This window comes from Ailuropoda melanoleuca, chromosome X, assembly GCF_002007445.2.
Source record: "Ailuropoda melanoleuca isolate Jingjing chromosome X, ASM200744v2, whole genome shotgun sequence".
In the NCBI taxonomy this organism is placed as follows: Eukaryota; Metazoa; Chordata; class Mammalia; order Carnivora; family Ursidae; genus Ailuropoda; species Ailuropoda melanoleuca.
In genome coordinates, this window is record NC_048238.1 from 33,212,872 (window position 1) to 33,227,180 (window position 14,309).

A 14,309-nucleotide genomic window follows, 5' to 3' on the forward strand; every position below is an offset into this window, starting at 1 on the left:
TGTTGGGTCCCAGAGACGAGCCGGCTTTCCTACTCCTAGGGCTGACAGTTTGTCAGTCACAGAGAGGACCTAATAAACTTTCTGGTGCTGATTTTCCCAGTGGGCACATCCCTAAATAGATTTGCAAGTGAATAAGCATGTCAAGTTGGAGATTGTGATTTGGTGTCTCAGAATGTTAGAGCTGGAGGGGAGCGCTGGAAATCAGGTTTTTCCACATCCTGATCTTACAGAAGAGGGAACCAAGGCCCAGAAAGGTTAGGTGATCTGCCCCAAGTCACACAGCTAATGTGAGATAAACTGCAACTGAAGCTCTGGGATCCTAACTCCCAGCCCGGAGCTCTTCCCTTCACCTGCCTTGTAAATAAGTATGCTGCCTCTCCTTCTGCCCCTCGGCTGGAGTGGGTTCTCAAGCCCACTGGAAAACCCCAATCAAGTCTGCCTCTTAGCCCAACCCCGTATTTTCACAAATAACTTGTAATAAATCTTGAGTTGTAAATAGGACAGATTCACACTGTTCCTTCTGCAAGTTTAAAGAGAAAACCATGAGATGGTGGAAACTGCTGGTTTGTCTGCCTTTCCTGTTGCTTTATCATCCCACATACAAAATCAGGTAGGAACACCGGGCAAGCGCCCTGCCCCGAGATCTCCCCAGCAACACGCTTCAAGTAAGAGGGGGCAGAAAGCAGAGTTTGCGTGTCTGCTTCTTAAAAATCTAACTTCTGAGGACCCTGTCTTTTAATGTTTTAATTACTGTTTTAATTATTATTTAATTGTATTTATTTTAATTATGATATGGATGGAGTTTCTGTGTCATGTGGTTTTCCTGAGTTAGAGAATCATCTGGACTCGGGGCGGAATATTTCACAATGCCTCTGTGTGGAGTCGCCAGGAGCAAATTAACTTGGAAGCCTCTGGGAAGATCAATCTGTGGCTTTCGCGTAACATGCTGTCTAGCTGAGATTTCGGCCTACGATTTCTTCTGTTTCTTTAGGCTGGTTTTTCGTTCCTGTACTTTCTATCCCAGATGGCTTCTTAGGATGGGGTGTCTTCGAGAGAGCTGGTGCTTCTGTAATTCAGTTTTTCATGGTCTTTTTTCCCCCCTCTTATTGCATAATACATGGGTTCATGAGCCCCACCTACAAGAAGAGATACACATTATGCCAGTGGTAACCCAAGTGCATATTTCGTATCTCATGCAATTAAGGAAATAAAGAGTACATGGACTTAGCTCCGTCAGACCCAAACCCGGCACAGCCTTTCGTGGGCACGAGAGGAGCTGCCGCTGCTCAGTCAGATGGCTGTGGTGTGTGCAGGGGAGGCAGCAGGCTCCAGTGAAATGCCTGTGGGCATGTGAGAAAGATAGAAGCACCGTCTCCCTGGCTCCTCTCTGAGGACCAGGAGGCTGCAGGGACAATAGGGAGACTTCGCAGCCTTAGCTGTGTTGACCTGGCAGGGGGCAAAGGACCACACGGATCTGTGCCATTGCTCCCCAAGTATCCACTTCTGAATGAGAATGCACCTCAGGAGATCTCTTCCAGAGCATTTTGGACACCCCATGCTATATTGGCCAACTTACACGTAGTATCCTTTCAATGCAATTGTAGGGTAAAGTGAGCCATCACATTTTCTAGTTCTGATCTACATTTTCTGGTGCCACCATGATAGCTTTTTTGGCCTCCTCACCAAGCCTAAATTAGAAGTAGCCGGAAGTACTCTACTACCCATATATTCTGAGCTGCCCCGGAAGCACACGGAAGCTGTCGAGCCGCCATGAGGGGCTGGGAATGAGAGGAGACCCCGAGACTCAGCCTGGCTACTGCTGGTGGGTGCCGGGCCTGCCCTCCTGGCTTGTGCTTGACACGAGAACGTGTGAGGTGGTGGCAGCACCTTCCCCAGGCCACTCGCGGGCTCTGACTTGTAGGCTCTGATCTGTCCCCTCTTCAGCCACCATGTTGGCTGCTTGCTAATGGAGTCTTCTGAGAAAGAAGCAAAACTTCCATGAGAAAGTGACACACTGATGGGTTTAGAAATTGCAGGGCTCTGAGGAGCTCAGACACAAAATTGCTTTGGTGAGCCATGAGCCCACTCTTGGTGACAAAAGCAGAAGAGGCGTGTCAAAGGAGCCCATGCCTTGCTTTTCACCCTGTGGGCGCTTATAAAGGTACACGTAGTGGGGAGTGTGCTTGTGTGCATGTGCGTGTGTATTGACAGGAACCAAGAAGAAAATCCCACAGTGTATAGCAATGACTTCTGACTTTGACTCATCTTTGTAGGCTTCTTATCCTTAGTGAGAAGCGTTATTACAGTAGACAAAATGAGAGAAAGCGTGAGTTTGTGTTTTACGGCTCTTCAGCCCTTGGCTGGTCATTTTTTCCCTCATCTTCCTGGCACTTTTGTCCCATACTTGCCCCAAGCCCACCACCACCGCCACCACCCACTGTGGCTCTCTTGCCGCACCACACGCTGCAGCCCAACCTTCTTTCCCTTGTTCAGTTCATCGTCTCGTCTTTGTGCTTAAGCATTGGGATTTCCCCCAGATGATGATGCCTGCACGGAGTGGCCTTCATACCCTTTCTGACGGCTCCTCGGAGATTCAGAAAGTATAGCAGGTCGATGGCTAGCAGGAGACTTCTTGTCCCTTCTCACATCCACCATCGGCTGTTTTATTCATTTGCTCAGCAGACACGTACTGGACATTGACCATGTGCCAGACACACAGCTCCTGCTCTCAAGGGGGTCACAGTCCTGGATGTGCATGGGAGGGGGATAGGGCGCTGCATGACAGCAGCATAGTACAGGCTAGTTCTTTGTAAGGAGACTGGGAGGAGTGGGTACGGTATGCCGTGCGAGTTAAGGATGTAGACAGGCAGTGATAGGAACAGGAAGAATTCTTGCCAAGAGGATCATCACGAGCCAAGGTTGAGAAACAGTAAAGCGCAGGAAATACACAGAGAACAGCTCGGGTTTACTGGAACCACACAGAACGCATAAAGAGGAGGGAGGGAGATGAGGCTGTAGAGGTGGGTTCAGTGTGTGCAGAAGGCCTTGTGTGTATGTGGGGTTCGGCCTTCCAAACACAGAGTTGAGCCATCAGGGATCTCGGAGTGTTGAGAAGAGCAACATTGGAGAAGGCCTTGTCTCTCTGGGCTGTTCTTAGATTCCTAGCAGACAGGTGCTGGATGGGGCCCGTCTATGCCAGTCCCCACGTCATTAGGAAGAAGAGCTCCTTAGAGGATGACTGGCTTGGTCTGGGTCAAGATACTGGATGGCTTTTCTCCCACACAATGTGGTGCCCACAGCGTTGTGTTTCTTTGCTTCCATTGGCAATCTTTAAGAGGCACCCTTGAGGTCTGCAAAAATAGCCCTTTAATTTTAATGTAATTTATATTTTATGAACATTTTAACAAAGTTGATATTATAGGTTTTGTACTTTACCTGAGTGTGCTGTCCTATACGAAGCAATGGTGGCATTCAGAGAAATTACTTTTTAAAAGGAGAAAAGGGATCAATATGTTAATACTGTTACCCTTAAAATCCGGATTTGGGTTAACTTTGATATACTGCATATAATAATTGTTGTGGTAGTAAGTGCACTGTATAAAGTGACTGGGCACAGAAATCTAAGCCATCAGACTCTTCTCTTGGGTCGCTAAAGTCACTGCATCCCAACGATGTACGTCTGCATGTTATGAATCTCTTGGGGGGGGGCAGTCACATGAAAGAACAAGTCTATAGAGGAGACGTGTCTTCAGCCTAAACAGCGCCTGGCTTAACCGAATTCTTGGTTTCGATCAGAACATTGGCACTGTGACATTTACAGCATTAGGCAGATAATGGTAGAAGTGGGAAATAGGGGATGGGGTTTTTCTCTGGTTCCATTTTAAGGCCCTTCACAATATCCACCCGATGGAGAAGTTTTGTGAGTTTGGGACAGTTGAAGGACTCTTTCACAAGGCAGAGGTTCCAAGACCCAGAGAAGTGAAATGGCCTGTTTGGCACTGGATTAAACAGACATACCGGGGGGGCTCCTGGGTGGCTCAGTCGTTAAGCGTCTTCCTTAGGCTCAGGGCGTGATCCCAGCGTTCTGGGATGAGTCTCGCATCAGGCTCCTCCGCTGGGAGCCTGCTTCTTCCTCTCCTGCTCCCCCTGCTTGTGTTCCCTCTCTCGCTGGCTGTCTCTCTTTCTCTGTCAAATAAATAAATAAAATCTTTAAAAAAAAAAGACAGCCTAGGCACTCTCCCGTCTCCCTAATGTTCACTGCGTTCTCACCCCTAATGAGCGGAGAGGTGAATCTTAAATTTTGCTTCTGGTGGATGAAAAGCATTTTACGTTTCCAGTTTATGCTCCCGATGGNGACAGCCTAGGCACTCTCCCGTCTCCCTAATGTTCACTGCGTTCTCACCCCTAATGAGCAGAGAGGTGAATCTTAAATTTTGCTTCTGGTGGATGAAAAGCATTTTACGTTTCCAGTTTATGCTCCCGATGGCGGAAGAGGCTGCGCGAGGGAGCTGCTTTCTCTAGCAGCCACCAGGTGTCAGCAGAGCACTTGAAACTCTCCGCAGCCTCTGTCCTTGGTTTTCTGATCTCACGGAGGCCTTCCCCGCATTGGAACTTTTCAAAGGCGGTAGACCTCCACTGGGCCACCTTCTCCCAAATATCAGTGTCAAATGCTTTCTCCTCAAGATCGCATTACACTCATTCATCTTCCCCTTATAAAACTAGCACTAGTCCCTCCATCCTTTTCGGATTGAAAGCTTTTAATTCTGTCTTTCATGGTGATGGTTCTACAGAGTACAGCAGCAACTGGGGTGGGGGTAGGAGGATATCACCAAGCTCTTGCTTTTCCCGCTCATCCCTTCCGCCAAATGGGTGGAGCGCGCCACACAGAGAAACAGTCTGATGGTGGATCTTGGTGGCTCCAGACTGCGGGGGTTTTCAGAATGTACGGGAGAGAGGCCCAGGCATCTTCACCGGCCTCGCCGTTTGGTTCCTCGTGTAGCACAGATTTGGGACAGTGTGTTGATGGACAGGGGAGACCTTGGCAAGGTGCGTATTGATTCGTATCCTGCTGCTTTGCTCCTGTTTCTCATCATGCCTCCTCACTTGGATGGCCAGGCTGGACAGGAAGCTGTGGCATTTGCTATAGGGCATTGGGCGATAGGGTGGGACACAACTTGGGAAAGGGCTCCCTTGGATACCCAGGCTTCTTTCGAGCCTCACAAGGTGTCAGAAGAGGTGCCAGTTAGAGGGTTGTCTGTTTGAACGAGTGGTTAAGCTACTGGAAAACTGAAAGAGAGACCAACTGGGGAGATAGAGGCCCAAAGTCAACCCTTGGCTTTAGCAGCTGAAGCTTCTAGAGTACATAGCATGTAGCCCCAAGTCTGTCCCCTAAAGGATGGGCCTGACTGATGCAAGGTTCTGCAGTTTAGACATGCTGTGGCGATTTCCTTTGGGCCGATCGGTGGGATTTGCCAAATCGCATTATAGCTAATTCCAGGAATGATTCAGATTCTTCTGTTGTTTTATATTGAATAAAGCACTGTAAATAAGGCAGGGTATCGATGGAGATTCAAAAATATTTTGAATGTTTTGCTTTTGTAGAGATTTTTGTTATAACACGGAAGGAAAATCATCATGCTCCTTAAAGCATCATGCAAAATGTCCTTAAAACGTACCGTATCCACACGTGCCATTGAAGAGGGTGGCCGACATTCTTATTGGCCTTACGCCCAGCTCAGCATTGGGTGGCGGCTCTCCAACCAAGCCTGGGAGGGCTCTCAGACCTGTATTAGCTCGAACGTGCATTTTTCAGAAACAACTTTAAAAAAAGCTTCCTTGTTTGTCGGCTAGACTTCCAATCCATGTGGAAACCGCATATGGCTTTGTGTAAGGGCCAGATCTTATTGTACAAAACCAAAGTGTCTTTAGTCTGGGACGGCTTGAGCGACTGGTCTCCGACACTTCCTGCCGCTTCGGGGGCTCCTGCAGCAAGTGCCGCTTGCCCAGAGGAACGTGAGTCTTCACATCCAGGCCACATCGTGGTGTCGATCTCACCTTCACAGTTTTACAGTCCCTTCTCTGCCCCCCCTCACCTTTTCAGATCACTGGGGTGATCCTGCTGGCTGTTGGAGTCTGGGGCAAACTCACTCTGGGAACCTACATCTCCCTGATTGCCGAGAACTCCACAAATGCTCCCTATGTGCTCATTGGAACTGGCACCACTATCGTGGTTTTTGGCCTGTTTGGATGCTTCGCGACCTGCCGTGGTAGCCCGTGGATGCTGAAACTGGTGAGTCTGTCACAACATCATGCTGCTCTTTCTACAGCTTTGTGAAAAAATACAAATCACATTAAAGCGACATGGCCCTTCTTGAAGCCACACACAAGCCAATATGCATGGACTCGAATTTTAGTCCAGACTCTTACCCAATCCACCCTTTAATCCCTTAGAGGGCAAAACAACCCCAAACCTAGCCTGGCACAAACAAATCCGGTTCTGGTCCCTCAAGGTAGGTGGTGACAAAGCAGTGGCCTGTGGTTCCCAGAAGCCATTTATATCCTCATGGCGAGATGCCTTGGTCCAGTTTTGAATTCCTTCTTAGAAGGCTCTTCAGGGATGTGATGTGCAGCTTTGGTGGGCAAGGCAGCATCCCTAACATCAGCAGCCTTTCGGCTTCAAGTTCCCACTGGAGAAATACGTTCTGCCTCCTTGAACTTGGCCGTGCTTGGCTGTGCGGGCACGCTCTTCTCTCAGCCTGCGCACCCCGGCTCAGCACCGTGGGAGTGGAGCTAAGCCAGAGCTTCCCCACTCAACGGAGGGTTGATGCCGCGCCAAATGGTGGCTGCCAGGCCCAGTGCCGGGCGTCTTTACTGCACTAGGACGCACACAGCGTGATGCTTCCCAAAGGGTAAGGGCCAGGCTGTTGCAAGGCTGTTACCATGATTCTTAATTTTTTGGTAGACTCGTTGCCTAATTGTCCACTCACCGCCCATGCTCTTCATCAATGAGCATTAACGTTAAAGGATTTTATAGATAAAAGGTAGCAAGGGCCTCTCCTCAAAAGAACATTTTGTTTAAAGAGATTTCTTTTAGACGCCTCGTTTTGTGAAAGGGGAGAGTGGAGAGTCCCTCAGTGCTGTGTTTAGCCCTAGGTTAGGGTGACATTGAATACCCTCTAGTGACAGATAGAGGGGTGAGGGTGACTCAGTCCAAAGGAACCACCTTGCAAAGTGGCACCGGTCAGTCTCTCTCTTGACAAGCTCATGGAGGTAGTGTTTGCTCCAGCCACTTCTGTCCTGCACACCGTGTGGGAGGTCGATGCCCTGGCCAGCAAGGATTCTTCCAGGTTGGTGGAAAAGGCATAGTGAGGCCATACGGAGGCATTTCTGCTGCTGTCACCTGCCGCTCTAGGCTGGCGCCCTGAGTCCACCATCTAGGGCTTCTTACAAGCACAAGGATTTCTTTTGGTCTAGTCCTCAACTCTGCATGCCTGCTTAGATCACTTGGGCAGCCTTTTAAAAATGCCTTCGCCAGGGGTCCCACCAGTGGTCAGCTGAACCAGAATGTGTGGCAGCGGGGCGCTGGCATCCTATTGTCCGAAAGCTCTCAAGGGGATTGGATGGTACAGCAAGGGTTGAGAGCATCCCGTTTAGTACAATGAGGAGCAAGGGGAGAATTCACTTCCAAAGCAGAGAAAAGAAAGATGGCTAAGAATCCATTTTTCCAAACAAGAAGGGAGGAGACCTGGCTTAGGTCTTTAGTGGCGGGGATGTCACCTCTTGGGGCCTCTGTCCCCACGTATGAAAGAATACCACTGGAGTCCGCTGAAGGCGGTTTCAAACTGCTCTGCCGTTTTCTCCTACCACTTGTGAGCTCATTAGCAGGTGAGCCTTTGGGGAGAAGTTTTGGGGGTTTTGTTTAGTTTTTGTCTTTGGTCTTTAAAAAAAACATCAGTTCCTTTTCTCTGCCGGATGCTGTACTGGATACATAAGCTGTCCAGCTTTCCCCAGTGAGTGTGGGGAGAGCTGGGATTGGAACCCACAGATGTCTCCTTCCAAAGCCAGGACTCTTTCTGGTACAGGATTTTCATGTGGAGAAAACTCGACCCCTACCACCTATATTTAGTACAGGCTTTCCCTGGTAGGCTTTTGGCCAAGGCCTACTGAAGGAGAAGCAGCTGTTCTCTGGGAGCTCCTGGAAACACGGAACTTTCCAGAGACAGGAAACTGCTGATCGGGCCGACAGGAGCGGAAGTCACTTGATTAACTGTCAGTCTAGAATTTTGTGGTCCTTATTTAACCTCATTAATTACAAAACAACCGAAAATAACTATTTCCACTTTATGGAGGCCCAAAGTGGCGCCCTCTTTCCTAAGAGTTAGCCCACAACAAAGCTAGGGCTCACACCTAGGAGGACTTCTGACCACATAGTCAAATGTCCTTTTTCCCACCTGCCTCCTGATGGTTACTTTCCCAAACAGGACTTTCTGGTGGATTCTAGGCCTGTTGTGAGACTCTCTCTGGAGTCAAATGTGCTTCTCATTGCATTTTGTACTAAGTTGAGAGACAGATGTCACACACGCGGAGCATTCTACTCAGAACTGTGTTTGCTATTTTACAGGCTGTGCTTTAAGTGTGTGTAGAGACATGGTTAAGATTCGAACAAAACTGGCCTTTTAAGCCAGTATTTCCTCCTTTTAACATATGTGCCACTAGCGGAGAAAAATAATTTATGATCCTGTGCACATATGTACACTTTACAAGTAAGTAGCACAACCATGTCAAGTCTATCCAAATTCTACAGCATCACCTAGGACCGTTCCAAACATGCAGGGCTGTTGTATTTCATTTTGAGATGAGAAGAAACAGATTGTAAGACATATGCCTTGTAGGAAAAGAATCCCTTCTCTTTCCTTTTATCTGCCTTTCAAAGCCACAAAAATGGAAACCCTTAATGTCTCATAAGTACCATGTAATTTATCCCTGAGCTAAGCACGCGCACGCGTGCACACAAACACACACACAAAATCAACTTGGAAAGTATGGGATGCATGAAATGAATGAGGAACACTAAGGCTTTTAGATACTTAAAAACAGTATTGTAGCTTATTTGCTTTTTAAAGGCTCTCAACTCTAGAACCAGAGAGGTAAGTAGCCCCCAGGCCCCTGTTCTAAGCGCTGCACTCAAGCCTGATCACCGTATGGACGAAGAACGTTGACCTGTGTTCACTCTGGTCTTTCTGTCAGCATGAGCTTGATACAGTTGCAAAGGAAGGCAGTCTGAAGCCGTTTTAGGAGATGTGCTCAAGGAAACTGCAGGGATTTATCCAAACGAAGAGAAGCAGCGGGTTCACATCCTGGCTGTGGTCACACGTACGAAGGGCCCTTGCATAGGAGCAAGGTTGGGCTTGTTCTCGGATCTTCTGAAAGCCATTCTAGCACCAGGGAGTGGAAGTTACAAGTAGGCAGACTGTGGCCAAGACAAAGGAAGTCTTCCAGCAATGGGAACGGTTTGGAAGCTGAATGGGCCACTAGGGGTACGTGGGTGGAGGGACTAGGCTCAGCTTGCAGAAGCCAGATGAAGGGTGCCTGAAGACGCCAGCTGACCATTATGGGGAAGGTGGTATGAAGGACCACCCGACAGGGCAGAACTGTTACCTCCAGAGTACTTGTTCCCCCCCCCCAGAGTACTTTCTTGCTCAGCAATTCGAACATCAAAACTAGTGGATATCTGAGTTATAAAAAGCCCTTCCCAGTTTCTCCTGGTTGAGCTGAGTCTCCGGATGAGCCGTCCACAGCATGTGTGGCCCAAAACACTTATGCATATTAGACAAGCACACTTCTATATTGAGGCTCATGTGCGGAAATCTGGACAAGAGTATTTTTAAATTTTTCCTCAACTTTGCCTGGGGGATATGAGGATTTGTGTGATTCCCTGTGATGGAGAAGTCCCCTGCCCCAAAGGAGCACTCATCCCAATCCTAACGTGTCTGCCTTTGTCCCCTGCACTTGATTTTCAGTATGCCATGTTTCTGTCACTGGTGTTCCTGGCTGAGCTGGTAGCTGGCATTTCTGGGTTCGTGTTCCGCCATGAGGTGAGTATACACACAGCAGAGAACTCGCTTAGAGGCTCTTCGGGAGGAGGAGTTTTGGAACTTCCTGTGATGTGTGAGGGGCCCATAGAGGCTAGCTGCCATCTCCGCTGGTATCGCTGTTCTCCAAATGTCACTTCATAGGGGCTGAAATGCCAATAAAAATCTAAAGCAGGAATTTCACCAAACTCAAAACCTTTGTAGTTGATCGTCATTCTATTTTGTGATATAGTTCCTGAAGGAAATGATTCTCCACCCTGTTTTAAAGCAGTGACCTTCGGGGCTGATCAAATACCCCTTTTAAAATGGCAGCTTCAACAAGGCACAAGTAGGTGTCTATATAACAAGATTTCTGTGACTGCTTGATTTCCCGCAAACAGCCTGTGCTCCCCTCTTCCCTCCCCAGAGTCCTGGGGGCCACCCCTTACCAACTGGGAGGTAGAAACCAAGCCCAGGAGTGACGAGCGCTGCTACTCTGTGTGGTGGCGAGGGGAAGGAGAGAAGGGCCATCATGATCTGAAACCCCTACACGGCTTTCTTTCTGATTGACATGTGATAGTTTAGACTTCGGAGGCTGGAGAAAAAGAATTCTGAACACTGTTTTGTGATCGTAACTGCGGTTTCAAGGACATTGCTGGCTGTTTTGTATCCTGTGTGGCCCTCCTCCCATGTACTGTCACTGTGGCTGCTCTGTTTAGACAATGAGTAGGCACGAGACGTCCTCATGCTGTCTGTAGCCACCACGGTGTCCCCTGTCAGACGTGTATAGCGGTGACGGGTCAGACAAGGTACGCACTACGGAGAAACGCTGGCTCTAACACCCCCACGGTCTGTTAGTGTACCCTGTAGATAGCAGTAAAGCCAGAAGTAGAGACGCATGTGTTAGAAAGGAAAAAAAAAAAAACCCAACAGGATAAAAGTGGAAAACGCACTGAAGCTGTTGAAGGTCTGGCATGATCTGTGCTAGACCCCACCTCAGTGCTTGGCCAAGTTCAGTTCCCGGTGAGCTTGCTTGTGGTGCTTTCTGCCCATTTTCCCCATTGCTCTGGTTTTCCCCTTACCGGAGGTGCGATCTTGGGTGTCAAGGCCAACTTCTAGAACGCATTTTGTGTATGGATGCTGCATCTGGAATTAGATTCCCCATTCTTATTGTCAGGCAAGGTGAAAGCTGGTGAAGACCCGGCCCCCACAGCCCTAGAGGTGCCCCTGATGGGTCTGTGAACTGCAGACAGAGCTGAGGCCCTTGCCCACTCTCCTCCCACGTGCTGCCATGACTGGGCTCCCCGGGGGGTGGGGAGAGGGATACCCAGGGCCTGGACACCCTCATCCAGCTCACCTCTGTGCATCTGACACACCGAGGGGAGTGGTGGGTGGGGGTTAAGACGCCACCCTTTGACCACCAGCAAGGGGCTTGTTTCTCCAGTGGAAGTCGTCAGAGTGGCCCAGGGTCTATTCCGTGGGCACCTGCCCACCCCACAGAGACAGTGCAGGTGCAGGGAGATGAAAGGACACGGCCAAGTGTGGTCTCCACCTTGGCTTAGACGCTGCATGTGACTAGTGTCCGTTGAGCTCTTGTAACTAAGCGTTCCATGGGCAAACCGCCTGGTATTTAAGCAAGGAGCATGCCTCTGTAAGAGAGTCAACATACTTAGCCCAAAGCTTCCCACCAGGCAATTAGTGTCATTTGCTGTCCTCCCACTCCAGAGTCGTTTCGGCAGTCGGGGGCAGTCTCACCAGACGTGGGGAGTTGCCTGGTAACACACCTGACGCTCCCGCCACAGCATGTTTCCAAGGGAACAGAGCTTGAAAGTGAACCCATGGCCAAATGTGTTCCCGGAGGAGGAGGAAGGGTTTGTGAACTACCTCGTAACAAGAGAAGTTCACGTCCTGCTGCCTCTCTTTTTGGCCTCGATAAAGACAGGTTCAGTGCAGGTTGGTATGGCCCTATGCTAGAACAGGGTGCCGTCAGTCTTCCTGCCCTCCAGTGGCCTGCCCTTTGTTCTTCTGAGCGAGGGCAAGAGAAGGTACAGATGGAAAGATGGCCATCAATCGATTTGAAGAAAATCAGGAGAAAAACCAGGCCTGAGATTGGGGCTCACACGGCTCTTTCAGAAACTGGCCACGTCAGTGGGTCATTACACAAGGCAGGCTTCTTCCTCTGGATTGGGGATGAGGAAAACATTTTTTTTAAAAAAATTCCCAAGCTAATAGATCCCTCAGCATATTTTCTGAGATCTTTTGTCTCAGAAAACAGGGCATTCCCTCCCTGGCCTACATTGATTCAGAAATTTTCAGAAGAGGCATTTTGGGGTAGAAGTCAGTCTGAATCTGAGTCCATTTGGGTGGCGGTGGACCGGAACCACATCCCTTCTGCCTTCCGCAGATCAAGGACACCTTCCTGAGGACTTACACAGACGCCATGCAGAATTACAATGGCAATGACGAGAGGAGCCGGGCAGTGGATCACGTGCAGCGCAGCGTAAGTGACGTCAGGCCTTAGACTTGGGGGCCACTGTGCATATGGGGCCATCAGCACTTGCTATGATTTCCGTCCTCCGGTTCCATTTCCAAGAGTTCGCACCCAGGACTTGTCCAGGGCCCAGTTATCCGGGTAATGAGCGTCAAGAGGGACCAGTGCCTGTGGCTTGCCTTTCATCAGGATGAATCATGAGCGTCCCAAGGAAAGCTAGCTTGGCCCTTAAAATCCGAAGTCCTTGGAAAGGAGGCGGTGAGTGCATGGCAGCCCTGCTTAGCATTGGCTCCCAAAGGCTGGCATTCTGCAAGTGGTGTCTTTAGGCTGAGTGGAGAGCTCTGGTGAGCCGTGTTTCCTGGCTTGAGCAGGAGAGCAGGGGTGGACAGTGGGCCTAGGAGAAGCTGAGGGTCTGGCAGGAGTGGGACTGCCCCAGGCTGCCTGGTGCTTTGCAGAGGACGTGAGGGAAGTAGTGGTCCCCAGCCTGGAGGTGCTCAGGGGGACAGGTGCTGGCGTTCAAGCCTCACGGCCCATCTGGATCACCTGGGGAGCTCTTTGGTTGGTTGGGGGGGGTGCGTGTTTTGTTTTGTCTTTTACTTTGGTAGCAGTATTTTTATGTTTATTTTTTTGGCATTTTGATAACATTCCAATCTCAATAGAAAAGTTGCAAGAAGAGTATAAGGAACTGTATATCCTTTACCCAGATTCAGTGATTCATTTCTACTTTTGCCCCCATTTCCTATAACATTCTCTCCATCAGGGGTTGACACACCTTTTCTGGAAAGGGTCCTGTGGTCACTATTTTAGGCTTTGAGGGCTGTGCTGTCAGTCTGTGTCACAACTACGCAGCTCTGCTCTTGTGGCACAAAAGCAGCCATTGTCTGTAAAGGGATAGGCTTGGCCACATCCCCCAAAAACTTGATTTATAAAAGCAGGTAGTGGGTGGGCTGTAGTTTACCAACACCAGCTCTCTCTTCCTCTTCTCTCCTTTTTCTTCCTTCCCCCACCCCAAACCATTTACTTATTGGCATAGATCCTGTGATCTATAAGCCTTACAAAGAGCTTTTTAAAGCCATTTCTGTCTCAGCTCCCCCATCAACCAGCCCTATTTAGTCTCTCCGTACCTTTAACAGCAGCCAGCCCACACAGGTGAATTCAGTGCGGAGCCAGGCCAGAGAACCCCTGCTTTACTTTGTGGACGTGGTAAGAAAGGCAACACACCATGCAGTCTAGGACTACCTTCCTTCTCACAGTGGAGTTGGGCTCCCCAGTGAGTGTGACGGTTCGCGGCGCCTCAGCTCGCCTTCGCTCACCAAAGCTGTGCCTGTTGACTCAGGGCCTTGGCCCGAGTTTCTCGTTTGAATGGCGCAGGGTGGTGAGGCGGGCGCCCACGGTGTCTGTGACCCGCACACTTGGGCTCTTTCCCTTTCCCCCACGACAGCTGAGCTGCTGTGGCGTGCAGAACTACACCAACTGGAGCACCAGCCCCTACTTCCTGGAGCACGGCATCCCCCCGAGTTGCTGCATGAACGACACCGACTGCAACCCCCAGGACCTACACAATCTGACTGTGGCCGCCGCCAAAGTGAACCAGAAGGTGGGCGTCCTCTCAGCCCTGATGGGATCCGTGGTGAAGGTTTTTGGCGGGGGGAGGCTTTTGGTGTGTGTGTTTCTGTGAAACTGTGACAAATGGGTTAGAAACGGTAGTCTAGGTGAACGTGCAGAATCTTTCCCCGTGGCCCTGCGCT

The 14,309-nt window shown here is 49.7% G+C and overlaps 1 protein-coding gene across 1 annotated transcript in view; it reads left to right on the top strand.

The window, feature by feature from the left end:
• TSPAN7 (tetraspanin 7) overlaps positions 1–14,309 on the top strand; it is a 126,031-nt gene that overhangs the window by 97,591 nt on the left and 14,131 nt on the right. Inside the window, exons 2-5 of the mRNA XM_002913471.4 lie at positions 6,101–6,289; positions 10,020–10,094; positions 12,475–12,570; positions 14,003–14,158. Coding sequence (XP_002913517.1) covers positions 6,101–6,289; positions 10,020–10,094; positions 12,475–12,570; positions 14,003–14,158 — 516 coding nt within the window. The remainder of the gene's footprint in view (positions 1–6,100; positions 6,290–10,019; positions 10,095–12,474; positions 12,571–14,002; positions 14,159–14,309) is intronic.